Source organism: Lonchura striata, chromosome 3 (genome assembly GCF_046129695.1).
Source record: "Lonchura striata isolate bLonStr1 chromosome 3, bLonStr1.mat, whole genome shotgun sequence".
In the NCBI taxonomy this organism is placed as follows: domain Eukaryota; kingdom Metazoa; phylum Chordata; class Aves; order Passeriformes; family Estrildidae; genus Lonchura; species Lonchura striata.
This window is the reverse complement of record NC_134605.1, coordinates 5,320,337-5,346,397: the sequence shown is the minus strand read 5'-3', so window position 1 is coordinate 5,346,397 and position 26,061 is coordinate 5,320,337. Positions and strand designations below refer to the sequence as shown.

The window sequence follows — 26,061 nt, the reverse complement described above, 5'->3', positions numbered from 1 at the left end:
ATGAATTGCTAACACAGCCTGTTGGCAGAGGAAGCAATATTTACATTTCAGCTACTGCCACGGTTCTGACTGCAAAGCAGAGAAGCAGACAAACAAAAGGCTGCAATTCCCATTGCACTCTTTTTTCCTCCTTGCTTTTTCAAAAAGTTGCAGCTTTAAAACCCCTTCAATACTAGGGGCCCAAATCCCTTGATTCTCAGTCATAACAGTACAAGACAGAAAGCACCTGATGTTTACATACTGAAAGATGTGTTTCTCCTCTACCCTGCCAACACAGAAGTTACTCATTCTTAAGGCTTAGCAGCAGCATAAGACCTTCATCCACCAAGGACACTGCTTTTTGGTAGAGAAATTCTTCACACAGAAAGTCAATTAACAGGGCTCCCTCTCACCCCAAATGTACCCCTCATTATACTGCTTGCTTTTTCCCTTCTTAATCACTGGTTAATTGCTTCCTTGTTTCCTGGAGAAGAGCTAAATCCCATCCCTCTCCTAGTACTGAAAGTTCTGTGACTTGACAGCACACGAGTACACATAACCAGCAAGGCTTATTGTAGCAATCCCCTCTCACAGGCCACTTGAAACAGTAGCTGCTGCTCATTTTTCTGTCCTTCACAGGCAAACCACATGCATGAGAAAACAATCTGCTGGGCCAAAAAGAAAAAGAATGAGGAAAAGCAGTACCTTCAGTACTTCATGCAACAACACACACAGGTGTTTAGAGAGAGAAAAAGATCAAGACTCAGACACCCACTCTCATATGCAGGGCTATAATACAGGTAGAGCAAGAGGGACATTCCATGGATAGAGATGGGCATATGAGAACAATAATGTAAAACAGCTGTCTGTCACCACAGCTTTTTCTGTTAAGGTGGGCTGCATGTCCATGTCAGTGAACTTAAATGAGCCCAATGAGAGGGACAGGGATGAAAACTGAATAGTCAGGCTCATGTCTAATCTAAATCCCTGCTGCTGCAATTTAAGCCTATTACTTCCGGCCCTATCAACGACTAAAACGGTGAGCAGATTTTTTTCCTTCCTCTTGATAACAGTTTTTGAGGCTGTTAAAGATTGCTGTAATGTCCCTTCTGAGTCTCCTCTTTTGAGGCTAAACAAACCCATCTCTTTCAGCCTTTCTTTGAGGCTATGTCCTCTGGATCTCTCACTCCTCTTCTAATTGACTTCTGGCCTTTAGCCAGCCAAAGCACATCTTTCTTGAACTGCGCTGTTCAAAAGTGAGGACAGTGTTTCAGCTGAGACCTTAGCAAAGCTAAGTGCAAAGTTTATTTCATGCATCTTCCAGACTGTCCTTCTAAGTTATATACTCCACATATTCCATATAGTAAATGATTAAAAAAAAAAAACAACACAACAAAAAAACCTCAAAATTTTCATGACTTATGTTCACTCATGCTCTACTATAATCCCTAGGGTTTTTTTCTCTGAAAAACTGTACCTGGCTGCTTTCTGTCCTGAATTACCAGACTCGCTATTAAAAGACCTTTTAACTGTCCACCTTGAATGCCATCATTTTTTCACACAATTTTCCCACCTAATTTTAAGCTTATCTTTTAACCTATGCATAGTATGGATTTGTGCCCAGTGACACACTCCAGAGAAGTTTACTGCCTACTGAGGGCTCATATTGGGAATATCACTGAGAGACTACCAAGCCTGATACAGTCTGCTGAGTATTATTCACTGCTGTTGTTTCAAGTGGGCACAAGTGATATGAGCAGGAACAGTCTGAGGAGTATCCAGAGGGATTACAGAGCTCTGGGAGCTGTGGCAAGGGACTCTGGAGGGCAGGTAGCCTTTCCACCAATTCTCCTGGTCAAAGGGAAGGGGTTTGAAAGCGCAAGTTCAACCTGGTAAATCAACTAATGGCTACAGAACCGGTGCCACAGCCATGGGTTTGCTATTTAGACCATGGGATTCATTTTGAGAAACTTGGTCTGCTGGGGCTGACAGGTCCATCTGTCAGAGAAGGGGATGAGCATCTTCAGTTATCATGTTGCTGAGATGGTGAAGAAGGCTTTAAACGAAAGTTTCTGGGGAAGAGGCTCCTCAGTCCATCCACTCCTACCAATTTGATGTCACTGCCAGCAAGAGATGCCCACATACTAGAAAAGGATCACATGTCAGCAGGAGAGCACCTGGAGAGCAGCAAAAAGGAATTCCAAGTACTGCTGCTAATAATAGAGACCCTACTAAAATGCCTCCATACATCACGTAGCATGGGGAATAAACGAGGAGTTTGAGATGTGCACACGCCTGCAGAGCCTTGATCTCCCTGGCATCACAGAGGTGTGGTAGGATGGCTCCTACAAGCTGGAATGGAAGACACTTTAGAAAGGTCAGGTAGAGAAGATGAGGCAGTGGTGCCCTCCATGCCAGTAACCAGCAGGAATGCATGGAGTTCCACCTGGGGATGGGTGAGGAGATGACTAGGAGCTTATGAGCCAGGTTAAAGGGAGGACAGGGACAAGTGACATGACAGGGGAGTCTGCTGTAGGCAGCCTGACCAGGAAACCCTTCTGTAGTCAGACAGGAGCAGCCTCACAGTGACAAACCCTGGTCCTCCTGGGGGACTTCAACCACTCAGATATCTGCTGGAGGGACAGCACAGCAGAACATAAGCAATCCAGGAGTTTCCTGGATCATGTTGGTGATAATTCCTAATATACGTGCTCTGTATTTCACCATCCAGTCAATTAAATGAAAACTCCAAACAGAACTCAAGTTGTTACACCTCTCCTTGACACATTTTTTCACCATGACAGGTTGCAAGTCCTCTGATACAAGTACCAAATTTACCTCTACATTCTTATTATATACACGGTACCAAATACCTCTCTCAAACAGAGCTTCCAGCATCAGCATATATAACACTAAATAAAAATAAAATCTGCTGTTTCAGCACAGTGCCCATTTTCCACCCCTAATTTCCTTTCCCTCTCCTCATTTCCTCCCTCCCTTCCCCCTTCCCATGCCAGGGTTTGTTTTTCATGCCAAGGTCCTCTAGCTGAGCCCCTGTATGGGAAGGTAGTTGTGGGAAAGGTTATTAGGAAACTGCCATCTAAACTGCTACCTTTCCTGCTTCCACACCCTCTCCCTCCCTACAAAGTCCCCTCTGTTCTGTTTTAATACTAATGAGTTCAGGGGAGGTTCCTAGGCTGGAGCAATTCACAGTCTAGACTGTGCCAAAGCACACAGGCACACACCTCTCTGATCGCTTCCTGCCCAGGCACAGTCCTGCTGGCTCAGCCTTCCCAACGTGGGCTGGGGATTGCTGCTGCGCCAAAGGCGGGCTCAATTTCAGTGCCACCTACTCCTCCTCTCACAGCTTTATTCTCCTGTGTGCATCCTATTTGCCACATGCCCCTCTAGAGGAAAGCAAGGCTAAGTCAGAGCTTGGCTGACCTTTAAATCTCTGATAAAATATTACGTAAAAGGGCAGGAGGAACGGAGACGTCGGTTGAGAATTTAATGAGCAAAATTAACATCTTGTTGAGCTTTGGTTGTGCAGCCTAGAAACACATGCTCAAGCTTATACACAGGGTAAACTCACAGGAGCTTCACTAAATCAACATCATTTTCTGGCAGAAGTTCAAGTTTACACAGACAAAAAAATCAGAAGTTAGCTTGTTCTCAAGAAGCTGTTCTCTTGCCCTCTGAGTTATTATTCCAAATTTGGTAGTGCAAACCAGAAATCAGAATGCCCCAAACTCCATTAAACTGAGTGGACTTACTTTGGATTTACACCAGTGGAAAATATTAATTAAATAACCCTTTTAAAATTGTAACAGACTAAACCTCTGAGCTTAACCCCCTCTAACAGTGGCTCACTCAATAATCTGCAGCATGGATTTCCAGCATAGAACAGACTGAGAAGTTTATCAGTCTCCTTTTCACTAATTGTTAACTTCTACTTCAATAAAGAGAGATGATCTGTACATACTACAAATCAGTCCAGACCAGAGAGAAAATCATCCACATATGAGGCTTCTGTTATCTCCTCTGTGTTGAAGAGGAGGGAAATTCCACAAGTCTCTTCCTTCACATAAACAGAGTATTTCCATAGTCAAACAGTGAATTGAAGGCATGACAGTATATTTGGTTACTCACTCACACCCTGTCCTGTCTCATTGCTCAAGTATTTTGATAAGCAGAGCAGAAACTACTGCACTGACATCACTGGGCTTAAGAAAACACCACCTAATATGCTTTTCTCTCCATGTTCCCACTAAAATAATCAGAATTTTTCACAAAATACAGCAAAAATAATATGAGCATGGGCCTTGCACAGTCTTCTAACAAAAAATCATAATTGCATTTAGTATCTGGTTAAGCATTTGTGATCCAAAGTTCTTCCACTTCATTAATGTATAAGCCAACAGCTTCACACCAACCAACAAACTTGTGCAGCTGTTCCTCTCTATTCAAGATGTAATGCTGAAACACAGCCACTAAAGCAATCCCAATGGATTTTCTATGACTCAGGGATCTCCCTGGACACCTTCCAAACTGCTCAACTGCAATCTGCTTTCCCCTTGTAATTTCCTTTGGAGAAGTTATTCTTTAAGCCTCCACCTAGTAAACTATTGCATAACACTGTTGTGCATGCTGCTAACCTTTTCCAAAGGTTGTTGTTAAGTGTGGGCAGTTTCCTTTCCTTTATGTGGTCAACAAATGATGGAAAACTGCAAAATTAAAAGACACCCTGAAGCGTTTTTAATGTAAAAGTGCATAGAATATACAAATGTCGACTCGGGCCTTTTTGCATGCACCACTGGGTCTACAGGAAGGCAGCAGAGTCTTGCATCAGATTCTCCCTACAAAAAGAACAGAGAGCAGGGCAATGTCTATGACAGGAGGCAGTAACATAGATTTGCTCCCAAATTCTTCAAATGCAATACATTTGCCATGGGAATACTCCTGTACTGCCTAAAATCTACACATGCTTCATCTTTTCAGCACCTTTTCAATCTGGCTACAATTATGCATTAAAACTGGCCTAAGAAGCATTACTAGTCTCTGTCTCACACAAGGGGAAAAAAATCTCTCACAAATGCATGAAATTAATTGTGTAAATTTGCAGGGATAACTAGGAAAATGCAATGTCCTTGAAATATTTTCCTCCCATCAAGCTTACAGACAACAAGGTACCTAATGGTAAAAGCTCTGGGTCAGTGCTACTACATTGCCAGGTGGAAGACATCTTCTGTACTGCCTAAGAATAAAAAACATCAAAACAGAGCAGAGTGGCAGTCTGGTGTGATGAGTAACAGAAAAAGCACCTTCTAACACTTGCTTTCCATGTGCTGCTCCCACCTGGTGCTGAAGGATGAACAGAAGGACCTCTGCTGTATTTAGTGACACCAAAAGCTTCTACTTACCTAGTGTGAAGAAAGGTGCCAGAAAACTGCTGACCTGAAAAACTTCTGCCCTAAAAAGGTGCTACTCCATCCACCTCACCCATAGCACCTTGTGCTCCCCACTTTGGAGTCTCGCACACCAGGCAAAGAAGAAGCCATTTCCCTCCAACAATGGAAGAGCAATCCCAAATCACCTCAACAAGTTCCCTAAATGATAAACAACCTCGAGTACTGTTTGAAGCTAGAATCCACCTACAGAAGGGCACAGAGACATGGCATAATTACAAACCCTTTTCCCCCACTCTCCCTCAGGCTGTATGATACACTATCAGAGAGTCTATCTGATATAAATTGTTACTAGGTGAGCAACTACAGAAACTAATCTTAGTCAACATATTAAACAGATGATACTTCATGATTGTTATCTTCTTCTCCATTCAAGTATCTTATTTTGTTAACAGTTCCTCTCAAGCTCCAGCTACAGTCTACCTCCCTAAAGATAGTAGTTATCTGGCAAGACACATCCCATCCTGTTTCTCAGTCTTTTCTCTTCACTGGAAAATTTCACTGCCTCCCCAGCCTCAGGTGAAGAATTATTATAAATTATTACAAATTTATAAGGTCTTCATTGACAGAAGGATCTGGCTTCCCCTTTCTTGCTGACATCAGGCTAAGTATAAAAGCATACCTCCTATAATATCCCAGATCTGGCCTTTCCTCTCTAAGCTGCAGAAGAAAGACGTGTCATTCAGCCTCTCTTGATCACCACTCATTCACTCCAAAAACACAGCCAAAAGATCATCTTGGCCTTAATTCCATATCATCTCCATCTTTGCAATCGATCTTCACTCTCCCTTCAGCACCACCATTTGTTGTGTCTTTTTCTTCAATACTGTGGAAGACACTTCTCCTTCTTATCACAATCTCCTGTCCAGTTACAGTCTGGTCAGCATGGTCTTTACACGACACAGTGCTTTCCTCTTGCATTTCTCACAGATGCATTTCCAAGTAGAACATTCTCATCCCATATTACCTTTCTTATCTGTTTTATAACAGTCTCTCACCTTTCCTTAGCAGACAAAATCTAAATTCAGATATTCACTCCAGAAGGTGAGGGACAAGGTCTTAATAATAGATTTCTAAGCCATCAAGTACAACTCTGAAAAACATAAGACACTAATAAAGAGAATTGAAGGATAGAAACCACAGAAGGGCAGGAATGATACTCAGAGAACTCATTCCAAAATGTTGGGGCAATAGGACATCCCTGTACTGCTGCTGTTTATGCTATTTCTACTGAAGAGAGCCCACACTCTAAGTCATCAGGCAAAGTAGCAGGAAATATATGAGAATGCTAGTGGAATTCTAGGAAGAGGGTAGAAAATTGTCTATTCTGTATCCATCCAAGTATAGCTGGAAAAGCTCCAGAAAACTGAAATAGAGATAAGTTAATTTGATCCTTACAGCTAGCACGTGTGACTCCTACTATCAATATCATCTCAGTGTTTTATCACTTCAGCAGCCTTCAGGCTCAATCCAGAAAGTTGCTGACACTTTGTTATAGCCATAGCAGAAGACAAAACATATTCAAATATTAATTATGCCTTGCTAAGGAAAAAGACCAGAGTAGAGATTTATGTTATTTTTTTCTTTTTATATTATGCTGCTTAACACTTGTAGCTATGCCAAAACATGACAGTATTAGGAAATCAGGTGATAAAGCTGTTAGAAACACACAGTCAAAAGATTTCTGAACATTAAGCATATCTACCCTATCCATGATTTCAGGGTTAGGATATCATGACAGCTCTCGAGCATTCAATAGAAGGAAGACATAAGATTGACAATTTAGCACTTCCATCCTCTCGTGGTAGATCTGTTCTTTCCCCTCCTTCTGCTTCCCAAGTTACATATCTGTTGTGGTCCCAAAATCCAGTATTTCTCTTTTGCCCTAGATGTACTAGGGCAAAACATACATGCATTTCCCTGCATGTTCCCATGAAACAACAGCACTGCCCTGTTAAAAATATGTAGTCCTGTGAGAGCTTGCTCGGTGTTTCATGTCTGCTGCAAGTAAATCATTCTCAGAACACACTCCCTTCAAGTATTTTCAAGACATTCCCTTCAAGTATTCCAACCATGACCAAGACCCTTCCCACTTTTCAGAAAGGCAGTCAGTATGCTCTTCTTGGGATATTCAGAAGCCAACAACCAGCAGAGACACAAAAATACCACACAGGCCAAATTTTAGTCAATGGAGAATGATGTAACCCCACTACTGCCTTCAGTGAAACTGAACTGGTTTACATTGGGTTCATCTGTCACACAAGCTTTGGAGTAAAGCAACAAGATCTAAAACACAGTGTATGCCTGTAGAAAATCCCTAAAACTGCACAGGTGCTTTGGTGACACCCCCAGCTTCTTCACACCCAAAATCTCGCACACAGGAATAATAGGTCTGGGTTGTTTACACAACCCTATGGATCCTCAGACAAGGAGTGTGAGACCTGGCTCCCATCTCATGCTCCTCTCCCCAGCTGTGTCTCACACATTTGCACAGTGACTCCTGCTCCTTGCACAGCTGCTCAGGGAGCTGGGAGCTGCCAACCAGCTGCACCTGCTGGAAGGGAGCCTAAAGTGACAAAGTGCTGCTGCTGCACTCAGGGCTGTAAGCCTGTCCCTATCACAGGAATCCAGAGCACCTGAAAGGGGAAGCTGCTTCTGCCACAAAGCCCAAAATAAAATACCTCTTATGGGTTTGGATTTGAATTCAACTACAGGAAGCTTCTTGTAGTGATATGTGCACTAAAATCAGGGACTTGTTCACCTGTATTGCATATGAGACACATGTAAAGCACAACAAACATTATGAAAAACTCTCTCTGTAGAGCTGGAAGAAAAGAAGAAACATATGACCTGTGTGGAAAATTGAAGAAGAAAAGAAGAATCCTGTGTATGTACAATCTTGGACTATGCTGAACATAAAGAAATTTTGTGCATAACTAGACAGACTTTGATACCATGAAGAGCTTTAGCCTCCTGAGTCTCAGTACCCATTGCTTCAGAAATTTTAAACCACCCAGTTCTTTTGCCATTATTATAATAGAAGATAATTGTATCTGAATGAGTGAAAAATATTGATCTGACAACTATAAACTAACCCAAGAGAAGGGAAAGGTTTTGTGGCCTGGCCACCATCAGTGAAGAAAGTGATTTGCTGCCTCAAAGTTTTGGATTTTTTCTGCTTTCAGAGACAGCATCTTCTACTCAGAAGGCAATGCCAAGGCTTCTTTCCTGGGTCTGTGTTTCTTTTCAGGAAATTTCTGCCTTGGTCTCACCAGCAGCATTTTCTCACAAGCTCCACTGGTTCATCCTCATTAAGTGCAAGAAAGGAAGTAATAACTGGGGTGGGGAGTCTCCACTAAGCCAAGGCCAGCAAAGCCTCCTAGTTTGCTGAAGTCAGAGCTCATCAAATACAAATAAAAATGAAGGACCCCCCCCAGCTGTCAATTGTGTTTGGCATTACACTTCCTGACAGATTAGGTAGATTAAATAATTACAGAGAAGGACAGAAGGGATGAGAACAGGGAATTAAATAGCTTCCTCTTATGGGAAAAACAGAATAGAGGGACTTTCAAATTATGGTTGCACAGAAATTTGCTTTTAGCAACAACTCAAAGCTGCAGGCCAGCCAGAGGCATCGTCTGAAACTATGATCTACATGCAGGGCAAATGACACAAAATAAATTCCTGTATTCAAATGAATCCAGCATTAGGACAGAATGACTCAAAAGACTAAAACTTTGAAACTTGGTAACATGCATGAACTTAAATGACAGTAAATACTGTTGTCAATGCACATGACAAGTGTCTGGACTTTGAAGCAAGGACCTAACTAACATGCATGTCTAAGCCACAATCTTTCAATGAGAAACTAAGGACTTAAATAAGCTTCAGACATAGAAGATACTTTTCTGAAAAGGTGTTGATCCATACTGAGAACCAAGAGACAGAATAGGCAATCCTGCTTCCCAGAAATACTACAAGAGAGCTGGAGAAGAAATAGGGAACTTTTTTCTTCAAGCCCAGCAGCAAACACATAGAAATAGAGATCATGTCCTCTTGTTCTTTCCTACCTACATTGACATATATTGTCTATATTCACACAAAAGATCACAGTGGAAGCATTTCTTGTATTTTTTGCCACATAAATACTCTTGCAGGCTGCAGAGCCAAAAAAGGGGCCTCACAAACACTGCCACAGCTAGGACTTGGCAAGCTTGAGTGAGACTGGCTGATATATGGGAGTACTTATTCAATGTGGTGAAGCCTAGTTTTCATCTGAGCTTTATGTTGTATCCATTACACTAAATGGTCTGCAAGGGAAAACTAGGCATGAAGGGAACTTGCTACTTTGAAGTCAGCTGTTTGCAGTGGAAACCACTCCTACAGTTATTTAGGTTTGGATCTCATCTCCCCAAAGCTGTTGAAGGTATGTTATCCAGTGTGTGCCAAACTTATGCTTTGCTCAGAAACTGCTTTACTTTCTTTGGCAAAATAAATAAACAAAGTCCCAGATACTTCCATGCTTTACCTTACTTTCTTTCAATATAAAACTCTTTTCCTTCCTTTTCTCAACTTTCTCTCCTCTGGGAAACAAGACAATAATCACAGAATTTTATTCTTTTAAGGCAGAGAAAGAGCAGATGTGGAGAGATTTCATAGAGTAAGCAAAGGTCAGAATTTTCCTGAAATTCATGCTACTGGTCACTTCATAGAAGTCACCATGTCTACGGTGACCCCACTGTTCCTTTGCTTCTGCACTGAGAGAATTAGCACAGATACCAGTTACGTGGCTGGCTCAGGTACTCAGAGAATACTAATCAACTTGTTTCAGCATTCTGTTTCAAAAGTGCTCACAAATACTAGCCTGGTGTGTTGAGAAACACACAACAGGAGCAAACATCACCCTACTTCCATAGTTCTGTTTCAGGAGAAGATGAAGACACTGATTTACTTAAGAAGGGATTAGTTCACTGCCATTTTTCCCAGCTAGATGCCTTGGCTAGTTCGTCTTTAATTCAGAAAGTGAGCCAACTTGGATGCCATGGCATTATATTTCATATAATGAAATCACAGGTGATGAGACGGAAGACTAAGAGTTGAATTTAGGGTTGTGTCAAGAAAGGACAGACTTCCATGTTCTTTTGGTGGCTGTTGCAGAGCACCGCAGACCGAAACCAAGGTTACAGTTCCAATCATGGTTGACAGGATGGGCTGAGGGAGGGACAGAGACCTTCTTTCAGCACTTGCTTCCATCTTCATTTGATTGCACCCAGGCAATATTTCAGGGGAAATATGGGCTTGATTTCCCATGGTTTTATTGTTCAGGAATATATAGCAGTTCCATATGCATCTTCTCCATAAAATCTGGGTGTTTGCAATAGGATCACAATGCTAGATCTAGAGAGGGTAGAGAGAAAAATGTAGGCTGCCTCACCTGAGCAGCAACCTACCTCTCTCAGCAATTCAATGGACGAGGAGAAGTTTAAAGGCAGGCCAAAACAAATAATGGATAATTCTAAATTGTTAAAATATAAAGAGTTCACAAGTATTTATGCTGTTCCTCAACTACAAATAATGTACCTTTAGATTTTATGCCAAAAGAACCTATTAAGTTTTGTTCTGGAAAAGCCTGTGAAGATGGTAAATAGCAATACGGACAAAAAGCTTTTGTGAACCCAGAAAGTCAACAAAACCCCTTCCTTAGGGACTCAGAAAAAATTAAAAAAAAAAAAAAGGAAAAACTCCCAAACTGAAAAGTAAATGGATTCAAATGCATTGTAAGAGAAATCATGACAGGGAATGCCAGTCAATAGCACACCTGAGCTAAATGCAAGAATGCTTCAAGGGCAGAGAAGACCACAAAAGTATAACAGTAAGCATTTCTCAAACCTTGCCCAGTATAACAATCTAATGTGCTGAAGGTAACTCATTCAATTTTGGAGGATATAATGATACTATTAACTTTAAAAATGCAAACTCAAAAGACAACTCTGTGTCTTCCCCAAGGACCTTGCATCTTAAAATTGAGAATCTTGCACTCCACCTTCTCAAATAGCATGACCATCTCAACAGTCACTAACAAAACAGAAACAACAGAAGCACAAGCTTTGCACACTGCTCTTTACTCTGTGCTAGCATTCCTCACATTTTTTTGTTTTTTTCTGAATTGCTAGCATTTCAGTCACCCTTTCTTGCTGTGGTCCAAGTTCCAGCCTGAGATCAGGCTGCTGTTATAAGAGATCTAGATGGCAAAATCTTTAGTGTCAAGCCTTTAACCACCAAGAGGAGTCCAGGATTCCAACAATGAGCACAAAGTATCAGAATCCACTGTGACAAGAATACGCTACTGCTAACAAATATGAACAAGGGCTCAGGGAAGCTGTTCCATGAAAAAATGTTACTTCCTTTGCCTTACAGTAGTTCTTCCAGATTCTTCTGTAGTTCCTGTTCAGCTGATAAACCAAGGACAAACATGTGTCTAGCATAGATATTTTTGCCAACAGGCACAAAACCATTTTGGAGCCTGCCAACAGACCACCATCTGCAGCAGCACTTTCCCACTATATGGCAGCATGGAAACAGAAGTGATGCTGGTCACATCAGCCTTAATGGTCAGGTAGGGCCAGTTCTACAATTTGCAAGGTACAGGACCAGTCCACACACCCTGCTGCCTAGAGCTGCTCTCTCTGCTTGTTCATTGAAGGGAGGATGCTAAAGCCAGATGTTCTGTCCTCTTTCACAAAAGCAACCTTTGGAGGACAAAACTTGTAGTCAGAAATATTTTTGTTTCCTTTGTGTTTTGTGCATCTAGACTTTAATAAGAGCTTACCTGTACTGTTACCACTGAATTCATCCCAAGGCAGTCACTGCCAGCAGATGGCCTGAGAGCTGGTACAACTCCTGTCTTAGCCCAAACCAAATCACTGCAAGTCACCATAAGCCATCATCTTCATTCAGACCTACTCTCTGCACATGTTCCCAGTGGAATAAATCAAGATAGAATTTAGGACCTATCAGGAGTAACTCTTTCTGTTTTAATTTTCTAATTAATCACACAAGGCATAAACACAGCATCCAGCTTCAAGTAACACATAAGCCTAGGATTGTTTTTCTGGTTGAGTGGCAATGAGAGCAGGCATTTCAGCTGATATCAGCATCAGCTTGTCATCTCACAGTCACTGCCTTGGTCAGAGTCCAGTCAGGCAGCTGCCATTACACAGCTGGATGGCCTGGGTACATCTCCCAAACAGAGCACCTAGCACATGTGTATCTGCCTCTGTCTTGAGACTACACAAGCAAGTTTGAAAGCTTGGAATGGGTCATGTGAGCCCATCACAAATAAAGAATCCCAACACATTCCTAATTTCTTCCCCTTGAAAAATGGACATCTCCAAATTTGCTTTTCATGGTACTAGTTTAAGTAGCACAACAACAGCAGAAGATGTGATCCTGATCCTTAAAATGCCAGTTTTCCTCAGAAAGAGAGGTAGGAATATACTGAATATTTACTGGATTGGAAAATTAATCACAAGGGAGACTTCTCCAGCACAGCTATGCTCAGCTTTCCTTGTCATTAACTTCCATGGGAAAAATGCCCCAGATTTTAACTGCAACAAGGGGAAAAATAAGGCTTTTAAAAATTCATTCAACCACACCAATGTTTCATTATACCCTTTGCAGAGCAGATGGCAAGATGATGCTATACCCCCTGGGCCTGCTTCAGGGAGCTAACACAAATGCTCTTCTCACTACAGATCTCAGATGATGTTGGTGTCATCATTTCACTTGAGGATTTGGGTCAAAAGGCTTTACACTCCAATCTGGTTTTTATTTAGTACAAGTGCACCCAGACTAGACCCTAATGGATCAGCAGCAGGGAGTGAGCACACAGCACTGAGCTCTCTCAGGCACTTCCAGGTCGCTGATTTACACTGGTGCATTTACAGACTGAATCTTTCTAATCCAATTAAAATCTCATCTGAGCTGTCAATACAGATGTAGCCTGGTTTATTTTAGTGTCTCATAGAACATGCATTAATCCAGACCTGTGGATAAACCAGCCCTTCTAGGCAAAGTCTGCATTTTGCCAGCCCAGTTTCCAGCCCAGGTTCTCTTGCACATAAAGCCCTCAACTGCTGTTATGTTCCTGTCTGATCAGGAACTCCTATGGACATGCACTATCACCCTATCTGGCTGCTTCATGAAAATGTGTGATGTACACCATTACCCTTCTGAAAAATAGCACTTTTCTCTCCCAGCTCACTTCTCATGCAGTGATGGCTGGGGTGCTATCATTAAATATAAGAACTGAATATGATCTGTTTTCATTTCAATGGCTTCATTTGTTTGAAATGCATATGCCAGCTACAAGCTGTCAGCACATTTAATAAGTTATAGCAAAACCCAACAACTCTCAAACTACTGGGGCCAAAAATTTTTACAGATCATCACATACACTTGTCATTAAATTTTGCACTAGAAACATTATAAATTATATTTTTTAATAGACTTCCATAAGGCAGCTGTGAGCTGTTTTGCCACAAGTAAGCACATGGAACACCAGTACTTGCCAGACATAAAACCAGAAGTTAAAAGCATCATTAATGCCACCACAAACTCTCAAATTCCTCATAAAACTGATACCCTTCTCAGTAAGCAAAAGCCCAGCAGCAACTCAAGCAGGTCTTTCACTATGACCCAAAGGTAAACAAGTTCAAGTTTAGCACACCAAGTTCAGGAGCAAAACACATCTGTGGTGATGTCTTCAGCAAGGCTAGATTGAATGCTTCAACGCATCTTGGTATTGGAGAGAGCTGAACTTTGATACAGCAGTTCAAGCTTTGCATGTGAAAACCAACAGTTAAGCAGCACCCAGAAATAAATTGTCAGCAGAGCAGATTACAGGTTACACTCTTACTCTTGAGAGATACCTGTCACCATGCAGAATTCTCCACAGTCAGCTGCATTTTCTAAGAGGGACTCAAGTAGTCTTACAGAAAAAGAAAATTGACCTAAATATAGACCAGAATTTTGTGAAACATTTCTGTAAGAGGAGATGATCCATTTGCAAATCAGTTCAAATCAAGTAGACTCTTCTGCTGAACACATTATTCTTCCTGAAACAGCTGCAAATCCTATTGACTCATTTCTATGCCCCTGCCACAGAAAAATCCTAATGGGTACCAGGGAAGTGTAAAGTTAATGGAAAAGAAATCCATACCAATTAGCTATATACACAGAAGGCAACTTTCAGCTGAGGAAGTCCTTGAGCTGAAAACTGTTAGAGGGTTGGTGAAAATCCTGGAAAGGACCACCCTATGGCCACATCTTAGATTTTTCCCTAGACATCTGCTTTGGACCCCATCTTGACCCCGAAGCCTGGGCTAGGTTCTCAAACCACTGATCTAACAAAATACAGCTGTCCCAGTATTTGATATGACATACTATAGTTGCCCATATATCAACCTCCAATTGCACAGGCAAATGACATGGTTCTTTTCATTGCTATAGCATTTCAAAGCTATGATCATGGACAAGAATTTATTGGGCTAATGTTACAAGTGTAACATAGGAAGACTACTGGCAAATTCCTCTAATGCTGAGATCCAGTATTTTCTGTTCTGTTCCTCACCTCAGTTGCACTCCTCAGGCATATACACACAGATATCTCGCTTTACATAAGCTCCAGTCTCAGAATTGTAATGAGAAACCTAATCAGCTGCATCAAATGGGCATCACCTTCACGACACAGTTTGCAAAACAACCCAGCCCTATGACCTCTGCCTGTGTTTTGCATTCCGGCTGAACAAGAAGACAAAGACAGTGAAGTCATTTGATGCCAGGCATGAAAAGCAAGTGTCTGGCTCCTGGAGTCTGCAACATTTACCACAAAAGAAAACAACAAAGTTCATCTGAAATAATTCCTTCTCTTCCTGTTTATGGCTGTTGCTGCAACAGCACCATTTCATGGTTCAAAGGCAGCTGTGTGATGAAACATAATTAGCATGGTCATCTGATTCTTATACCTCACCAGCAGAATCCTACTCATCAACAAAACCAAACAGCCCTCTCTTTACAGATCTGCAAACCCTAAGATTTTCCACTTCGTTACACTATACAGCAGATTTTATCCCAAAGTTGTAAACAAGAAATTGACTGTCAGCTCTCTCTAGAGAACTGGAGAGGTTCCATCTAATATGCTCAATGCTACATAGTGCTATGAGAATAAATAAGCACATTTAAATATTTTGTTGTACTTATGCCCAGTGCCACTATCATCGATCCTGTTGCTTGCCACCTTATTTTGTTGTACTTATGCCCAGTGCCACTATCATCGATCCTGTTGCTTGCCACCTTTCTCCTACCAAGTAACTAGTCATAAAAGAATGAAAAGGTTTTTTTTAAAGCTTCAACAGAAGCTCTCTAATAAATCCCTTAAATCCTCTTATTGCTCCTTTAAGGGGAAAAGTTCATCCACCTCATAAATATATCAATAGGCAGAAACTTACCACAAGTTCAGCGAATCTGGCATTGAGCTCTTCTGCTGGTGGGATTGGGACGGAAAACTCAAGGAATTGGAGGGGATTATTGTCCTTGAGGTTGATTTCAGGGAGGTCACTACCTCCAAAGCAACAAAGAAACCCCAAGGCATGACGATTCCTCTTCCGGGGAGCCATGATCATGGTGTATGGTGCTATCTTCTAATCATGTTCTGTAGGAAAAAAAAAAAAAAAAAAAAAAACAACAGACATTAGATGATAAAGCTGGAAGAGGACAGAAGGATCTGATACCCAAAAGAGTAAAATAAACATTTAAGCTAGATAAGGTAGCTAGGCCTTCGTATGGTATTAACATGTTCTTCCATGGCAGTGTAGAATAGCTTCTACCAGTTTTTCTGAAAAGGTTTTACAAACTCAGTGTGGAATTCCCCAGCAGGTAGATTTATCAGCAATGCTCAGTAGCCAAGGCTGAATGCTACCACAGAATGCTAATATTAGCCTTTTCCTCACCACTACAATAAAGGAATGAAACTATCAGAAGGAAAAAAAAAAACACATACAGAAGAATTTACGCAGAACACATAGAAGAATCTTCCAGAAATATCCCATTTGACCAAAATAAAATTAACAATAAAAAAATGAAGCAGACATCAATCTTCCACCACTGCAGAGCAAGACCACCAAACATTCACTTATTCCTTCATGGCCAGGACTACCACTTCAGGATCATTTTGTCCATCCCATTTTCAAACACATGTAAATAGTCTGGGCTGCTTTATGTATTCAGGGAAGAAACAGCACAGTGCTAATGTATGGCTTCAGATTTACATTTCAGCTGCCAGATCCCATCTTGACAGGACCTGGCTTGAGGGGCTTTGGTATCAGGAGTATAAAGGGAGGCAGAAGGAGGCCTGAAGGAGAAGCTGAAGGGAAGTGATTGATTTCATTACTGCACAACACCGTTTGTGAGCAGCCCATCCAAACAGGATGTCTCCTGCCAGCAGTTTGAAAGGAGGGATCTGTGCAGTGCACAGAGAGCCACATATTTTGCCCTTTTAAGGGACTTGTTGTTTGACAGCTCAGGGGCTTATTTGTGTTATATTTTTAAGGACTTCACTATTTCACTTAATCTGCAGAATAAGCCATGTCCTTAGAGAGTAAATAATTAAAGCTTCTTGTGAAGCTGGTCTCCCTGGGCACAGGGCAGGGGAGCAGGAAGGAGGTGGCAGGTGAACCAAACCACAGGATGCTGGATGCTGCATCAGCAACAACACAGCTGAGCTTTGTCACCAGAGCAGCTGCTGCCCTAACCTGCCCTACAATGCTTTGGTCTGTTTGCTTGCCAGAACAAGGCTGCTTTGAGCTTTCACAGAGACTGGGTAGCTGTGCAAGGAAAAGCACCTTCGGGACAGCAGTTACATAGTGGGACTTAATATACAGAGCACAGCCAGCTCTCCAGGGATGTTTTGTGCAGCAATTGGCATGCTCACTTAAGAAAAACCTAAGCAACAAACAGCAGCCACAAAAATGTCCAAACCACCCAAACCTCTACACTTATGGCACTGTCTGCTTGGGAGGCATCAGCTGCTCTACTCTGTGCTGGGATAATTTATCTAGCACATTCTCTTATGCATTGGAGGGGCATCAGCTGCAACTCTCATGCAGCTGGAAGAAAAGCAAGCTGGTAAAAAGCACTGTCTTCTGGCATGCCCACTTTGCTTTGCTCCCCATGCCAGCTCTGCAAGGGGTGCTATGTACCAGCAGGATTCACTAGGGCAGGATGTTGCTGGCTTCAAAAGCCCATTCATAAAAACATTGGGTTCTCACTAGGAGATGCCAAAGGTCAACTTAAAACTGAACTGTTCATTGACACAGCTTCAGTCAGCAAAACCAAAATGCCATCAAATCTATCTCAATGATGTGCATGGCAATTTCTGTTTCCTCTCAATAGTGGACACTTAAGAGATTCAGCTGCTAAAAGATTTCACAATAGAGCCTCAGAAATCAAACTTGTACACTACATACCATCTTCTCAAGTATTATTATTCCAAGTGCAATGCCCTTTATGGCAACCTAGTCACGACTGAGATTAAAAGCAATTAGTTTGACAAAACTCTCTTTTGAAAGGAACTTAATTCAATGAGACAAAACCTGATTTACATGCAATACAACTACATTTGCCTCAATTCAGTTGCAACAAGCACTGTCTAAAGTTCCCCACCAACTAAAGGACCAGCATTTTCTGGGGCATGGACAATGAATCCTCCTTGGAAAAACTGGCTGAGCCACTGGAGTGATAGGACCATTACATCCTCTTTTGTGAGCTCAGGTCAAGACTCTGGTATAAACTTCACCGAAAGAGGTACTTTACCAGAAAATAAGAGTTATGTGAATGGATGTGAAGCTCAACATTTTCTACAGGGTAAGTACAGCCCTGGTCTGGCTACCACAGGTTGTCCTGCACTGAAATTTCATTACTTGGCTTTCATCTTAAGCAGGTTCATCTAAGAGCTTTTCAGTCTCCAAGCTTTCTTCACCTATAATGCTGAGAAATACACAGGCTAACGTTTGTTACTGTGATTTTTTTAACAGAATCTGCAGTTCCTTGGGGTCCACACTTGTGAAACTCAAGGCTACTTAATTTTTACTACCCTGTAAAATGCGCAGAGGTCAAATGAACAGTAAACTTGCTTCCACAAAGCACCATTCCATTACACAACTCATACTCTCTTAACACTGCCATTTTCCTGGTCCATCTATAGGCAGCAGGCATGAAATTCTTACAAATATAGGGGGGTAAAATGACATTTCTGTATTGCTTCCACACTGCAGTTGTGTAGATAGGTGACGTGCCTAGATGCTTTCAAAATGAGAATAATTGAGGACTACTACAGAGAAATCCAGCACAGGTCTTTTAGAATGGACAGAAGGAAGGATGGAAGGAAGGGCAGAAGGAAATTCCTAAGTTGGAGCACTCTAAAATTAAGCCTGCCAGTTAAGTAGATGTCCTTCAGAATCCTGTAAGTTGCACTGTTGATGCTATTTAATAACTAATTAAAACTTTCTTATTTTTGTTGATGATCAACAAAATAAACATTTTCTAATTACCTCCAAGTCAATAAAATTTTCATTTCCTTTCTCTGTTTTTTTGTCTTTCCTTTGTCAAGAATCAAATCTAGGAAAAATATGCTTCCAAATGATGAGGAGGGCAGCAGAAAACAAAGAAAATTAAGAAAAGAGCAACTTTCATTTTTCTGAGTAGTAATTGACAGCAAAGCTGACAATTTATGGAAATAACAAAAAGTGGGAATTTTCATCTAATAAAATTTCTATTGCCTCTCAACTTTAGGCAAGTAAAAATGAAACATGTGCAATTATGTATTTCTACATATATACACCCCCAGTGAGAATCAGTAGGAAATCTCTCTCTGGAGAGAATCCCACTATTACACATAACTCCCTCGCACAGCTCTTCTCAGTTCTACTGTTTTGCCCTTTTCCACAACACAAACAAATTGCTGTCAAGCTAACCACGCACCCGCTGCTCACAGCAATCCCTCTCCTGCCTCCCAGCCCCATCTGTGGTTCGGCTCAGGTCAGGAGTCACAGCCTGGAACTTTGCCCAAGGTCTAATTATAACAACGTCCTCTTCCTCTGACAGGGCCTACGTGTTCATTTCTTAACCATTTGGCCCAGTGACCAAACATAATTTAGCTAATGCAATTTTTCCAAGCCTTATCAGAAGTTTTAGCCACATGGGATCAGACCCATGCTAACTGCACACGAGGATCCTCTTTCAATTGCTTTCTAAATTGCTTCATAAGCCTCACTTTTCATTCTCGCCTCAGATTGTAATGCCAACATACACTAAATAAGCAACATTCCACTAAAGGTAAGACACCTGAAACATCTGCTCTGCCAGTAGCTCTCCTGTGCAAGATACTGATTATTGTAGATTTTATCTCACTGTTCTGTCCTCCAACACAACAGCCAAAGCATAACTGTAACAAAAATAGAGAAAATTACTTGTGTATCACCCACCACCTTTGGAAAAAGGGAAGAAAGGGAACTCAGTGGGTAACTAAACACACACAAAAACAGTTCACAACACAAGGAAGCATTAATGGTAAACACTTCCAGAGCTGTATTTCTACTGATCACCAACAGACACATGATGCCAGCGGATGTAGCCAGAGCTCTCACCTGAGTGGGGAGCAAGGGACTAAACGTATGATGAAGAATCACTGCCCACACTAGCTTATGTTAACAAGAAAGAAATTAAAGTTAATAATTAAATATTAAAATTAAAGTTAATAATTTCCCTGCAATTTATCTTTGGCAATGGCAGGATGAAACACACAGACGTAGCATGTGATTAGTGATGTAGAAAGAAATCTGAATTCAGACTGGTTTAGAACACAAACCAACTCACCCACAGCCCCCAAATCCAAGTTAAAACTCTATATTATTCAACTAATAAGTAATAAACCATGAGAAGTTCCTGGTATTAAAACAGTTCCCTAGATAATTGATGATGAAATGGAAAAAATAAGCGCCATGCTCAAAGCTGCCTGAATATAGACACTGGATAAAGGGAAAGAGCTTCATACAGATCCTATGCTCAGTTCCCTGGACCACATTGCTTCTTCAGTACACAGATGGTGAAATGATGAGCTTCATGGCATGATTTAATCACCATGGGCATTTTCCATGTATGTCACATGTAATGTGACAAATGTCAGATGAACTCTATGGCAATTGCAGCAGCGGGGATGGGGAAAGGAAGCAGACAAGCCATCCATTTGTTGCACCTGTAATAATAAACCAACTCCTTTGATTTGGATTTGTCACCCTACTAAGGAGCCTCCTGGTCTTCACACAACACGGCAACAAAAAAACCTGACCACTTAAAATCCACAAAATTAAAACCTTATTTTTCAGGGAAGCTTCATGAAGATCCATGGACACCCACGTGCTATGTTGGACAGGAAGACACCAGACCCAAAACAAATCAACAGATCACTGGATGTGATCTGGAAACAACCAAGGTCCTGTGCAGCAACAGCTACTCAAACCCAATCAGCCATGCCCCACACTTAGTTTCTGCCACAGGAGAGAGGCCAGTTCAAATAAAGCTGTGCATTTTGAAGCTAGTTCAGATTTTCCTTCCCCCAACACATTGAAACAAGAGTGCAGAGCTCTTGGTGTTTATGAGAACTTTGCAAGACAGTCCAGAAACTCACTTCTCATTTTATACAACTCTCCATTAAAACCAAGCTGGTTGATAATTTCAAAGAATTCTACAGACCTAAGGATTTTCTCCTATTATATATATATATCTATATCTTGATATTTATTTCATTTTTATTCATTTATTTGCATCAGAAATAAGTCCCACGATAAGAGAAAAGGCAAGGACTATTTGAAGGCTGTCAGGTGTAACTATATCCGTGAACTTACTTACTGCAACGTGTCTTTCAAAAATCTCTTTATTTTTAATACTTTAAGGATGCTCAGGATGTGCTGGGTGACTAATGGCCACTAATGTTAGTCTGTTAATACCCACAAATCCACTACGTCTCACCTTATACCAACTTATCAACACACAACAACAAAAAAAGAAAGCTAAAGGACTGTAAGAAACTTCTCTTATGAAATACTATTTTACAACATTTTCTCTGCCTTCACCTAAGAAGGAGGGAAAAAAATAACTCTACAGAAAAATAAACAAAACCAACAATCAAATACAAGAAAACAGGAAAAATACCTGCAGGTTCTTTGTGTTCCTCATAGTCATTAATCTATCCAAATTGTACTCAGAGGGAAACTATTTTAAAAGAACAGTCAAGATTCAAAACACAAAGTGAAGAGAGCAACAAAGCAGTTAAAGTCAGTGTCATGAATCCGGTTAGTAAAAACTAAATATTTCTTTACACCTTTTTCCTCCCTTTAATGAAATACAGATTAATAATTCTCTATGTTTAACTGAGCTGACCAAAAAATTCATTCACTCTCTTATATGCTAAGAAGTTATTTTATTTTTGCAAAGGTACTATAACTATGTCATAGTTTCCTGTAACTATAACTTCACACAGAAATGTGCACAGTCAAAACTAATCTGTTCTCCTAGACACCAAATGCTGAGTCTTAGTTATATTCATTTATATATACAAGTAAATCTATACATCTTTAACATTTCTGAATGGTGATATGACCACCACAGCTTAGACTGCAAACAAGTAAAACTCAAAGCCTAACAGTTTATCAAGGATAAGCTTGTCCTTCATCTCCTCAGTGTCCAATTGTACTGCAGATTTGCATCCAAATTTATCAATTCCTCACTGAGGCATGCTCAGTGAGCAATTCAAACCACCATGGTGATGGAATGAACAGGATTGCATACTACCTAAAAATATAATCAACATTAGTGCTTCGCATGGAGCAGTGTTGAGTCCCATCCTTCTCTCCTTACCCCTCCCCATATTACTTCCAAGTTCTCTGGTGCTGCAGCGCTGCAGTTTCAGTAACATTTACACATACCCTTCACTTCCTTCTCAAGCAGAAAGTCACTGCTACCAAGATCAATTTCACTGTTAACCACATTTGTTGTATTTATACACCTCAAAGATTACTCATTCCCCTTCTATTAGGAAAAAAAAAACTTCTCCTTTTTAGTCTTAAATCTCCTTTTCTTTCTTTTCTACCAGTTTTAGTTTAATTCTCTGCTTTTTCACTGTTTCATTGCAATACCCTTCATTTTTTTAATTACAATTGTTAGAATTGAAATGACTTCCAGTAGCCACTTCCTATGCTCACACTATAAAATACTTTTTTAAAACCAGATATTGAAGAGAAAAATACTTCTAAAGAGACACCTACTTCATGACACAAGCTGCAAAGACTGCATCACACTTCATGTCTGTTTTATTTTCCGCTGTATTTTACTTTATTGTCCTAGCTGTGGCATTGAGGTTCTAGGTTCTCCAGTGTAGAGTCTTACTCTTCTGCTTAAACCAGTTATTTTACAGTGTCAAATAGACTGTGAGCAAACAGAAATAAAAGCAGAAGGCCTGCAAAAAGGTAATCACCTGACTGGAAGCTGGCCAGGGCACAACAGGTTCATCCCCCAGTAATGATGCTGCTGTAGAGACAACATTAAGCAGTGTTCGCAAATCCAGCATGGATAAATTTATTCTTTACAAAAGAATGGAATTTATGCAGCAATTTCCCCTACCACAGCATTAGCTTCACTGGATGGGTTGGTTTAAAATGTCCCTGTTCATCAAATTGCTGGGGCTGTAAGAGCCAATGGGAAATACACTGCATAGAAGAAAACATAGGGAAAAAAAATCCCACAAACCCCACAGATGGCACCCCAAGACCCAATTCTGACTAAGGATAAGACCATGAATCAGTAAGTATTTTTAACCACTCTACAATTCACAGATTTTACTTTTGAAACAATTCAGATCCTAAAAAAAAATATTTTTAAGGCTTGACAAAATTATACTGTAATTCTAGGGCCATGAATTCAGGACAAGGCTATAATTCCAGTTTGTGTCTGTGCTACTCAGAGTGTGTCCAAACTTCCTTTGCTAGAAGGTATAGACCTAGACAGAGCCCAAGTTAGACTCTCAATCTTCTTTACTTTCTTTTGGTGATAGATACAACACAGTGATGCAACTTCACAGGGAAAAAAAAGTGCTGTGGAAGTTGGAGTGCAAGATGAAGCTTTTATTAAAAATAAAAAATCATAGACTGAAGATTAAATAGCTCATGATGACATCAGTTAAGCAGACACACGCACTGACAGCAAGAACTAGCACATCATTTCTTCAGCTTCAATGCAGAAGATGACTATTTTCCTCTACAGGAAGATGAATTCCTGTGCCTTTTACCAGTCTTATGGTATGAAATGCCTTTAAAGTCACTATATGACACTGACCCTAACCAGTAATGTATGTCACTTCTATCTAATCAGAGCAGGTCCCAAGGATGAAACATCCATACTCCAGAGCAACATTTGTGATCAGCAAAGAAGCCAAGGATGGAGTGACCTGTAGAACAAGGTGTGCCACTCTATCCTCTATTCCATGAGATCAGGGACACTAATAAAGCACATTAGCACTTTAAATTAGTACTAGAGCTTGATCTAGGAACTTTAAATCTCTCCAATATTTCTATTGGAAAGAGTGGGGTTTAGTTACAAAGGAAGTCAATCCAGAGTTTCCCAGTAACACTACTACCATGCTCAGGAGAATGAACACACAAAACCCCATTACTAAGAGCATCCCTGTCTTGTTTGAGCCATTGTAATTTTTCCATTCTGTCATTGCCCAATTATTTCCAGACATGATGTAACTATATTGCCAAGGGATTTGGGAGTCAAAATGTTGCCGTTGTTGTCATCATTATCCTGGGTGCTTGAATTTTCCAGACAAAATAAGCAGCTGAGGGCATTAGAGTGCCTCTACTGAGAGAGAAATACTCTGTAAGAGCTGCCAGGGTGCTCCAAGAAAAACAAGCAAATAAAAAGGCCAAATTACATCCTCCCGAATGTAAATTTCCTTATTTCTATGTGAAATGCTGTTTTCTTATTCAGACAATTAGTAGAATAAGATTTCATCTGTTGTCTGATGTCATCATAGCATAAAAAAATTGATTTCCATGCTAACACTCTGATGTTATGGCCACTATGGGACTTTAAAATGCAACTTCATTAGAAATATGCCTCAATTATAACCACTGGAAATTAACCACAAATGTAGGTGTACAAGTGCTGTCTTCACTATTGACAGGTAATTCAATTACCTGCATTGGTAAAATTTTCCTAAATGCCACACACTGGAAAAAGCAATTCAGCCTCTATAGCAAATGCATATAATGGAGGAAAAACTCAACACAGAGACCACTTGGACTTTTATCTGGATGGCACTGAATGTCTTCAAAACTAGTGTTCATTAATACCACCTGGGAAACCCAGGTTCCAGGCTGCAGAGCTGCCACTTTCCTGCTTAGTGCCCCAGCTAAATCACAGTGTGCCTCTATGTGTCCCTGCATATTCAAACATAATGAAAATGGTGGCTCTCAGTTCCATTCCATAGACTGAAAAGCCACTGATGTGGACAATGGTTAAAAGCCTTCTTTAGTGATCCACTAATGGAAGAAACAGGCACTGGATGCATTCACAAAGGGAACGGGTCTTGGGGTTTTTATGCTCACTCCATCTTGGAGATGGCTCCCATAGGTCAAGACAAAGATGGGGTGAAAATGTCATTGATTCTATATTCATAATTTTTAAACTACTCAGATTGCAGGGTTGTCAATTTGGCATCAAAAATAAATTCCCTGTAGAAAATCAAGTTAAGAAAAGGTCATATACAGCATTTTATTCCAGCATTTTTATTTTGCTTCAACATTCTGACCAGGGATACTCTGGGTTCAATGCCCTGAAACCTCAACATTACGCAAGTAGGTTTGAACTCCAAGCCAGAAGCTTGGTGAAACTGCTGAACTTTTAACCTAACGTGTCTTCTTGAAGAATGGATATTTGGAAAGAGCTTTGCTCCAACATTTTGGGTTGTTTTCTGTGTGTATTTTTAAGTGACATCCAGATAAAATATATTTTCTGGCTGCTGCAATGTTTTCAGGAGGAGACTTACACCAACACTGAAGGCTGGTTTCAGAGGCGTGACGTACTGCTTTAGGTTTTGGGGCTGTCAAGTGTTTCATTGCAGTAAAGTGAACAAGGCTTCCTCTATATTTCAGTCAAATTATACAGACCTGATGCTCTGAGTGGCACAGGCAGTGATCAGAGTCGAGAGTCTGAGCAGAAAACACAACCTAAAAACAGCCACCTTCCTTGCATGTTCAGGGGGTGCTCTGGCCAGGAGCATTATGTGGAAAATAATGCAGTAAAAGGAAGTGCAGGGAGACCTCCCTTAAAATGCACAAATGTGAGGTTCTACAAAGCAGTGCCTATCCATGTGGTCTAGAGCATTTAATACTCAAGAGTGTGGTTCCTGTGCCAATCCTTCCATCCTTGAACTGTTGATAGCTAGTTCCAGTCTCACAGATTCCCATGGCAAGAGGTCGTGTCCACATCAAGGCTCCCTAAG

At 40.8% G+C, this 26,061-nt stretch overlaps 1 protein-coding gene across 6 annotated transcripts in view; it reads right to left on the bottom strand.

Annotated features, from left to right (window-relative positions):
• Window positions 1–26,061, bottom strand: part of DAAM2 (dishevelled associated activator of morphogenesis 2) — a 202,906-nt gene that overhangs the window by 105,201 nt on the left and 71,644 nt on the right. For all 6 annotated transcript variants that reach the window (XM_031504232.2, XM_031504231.2, XM_077781857.1 and 3 more), the window contains one exon: window positions 15,953–16,155. In XM_031504232.2, the coding sequence (XP_031360092.2) occupies window positions 15,953–16,126 (174 nt within the window). In that variant the 5' untranslated portion in view covers window positions 16,127–16,155. The remainder of the gene's footprint in view (window positions 1–15,952; window positions 16,156–26,061) is intronic.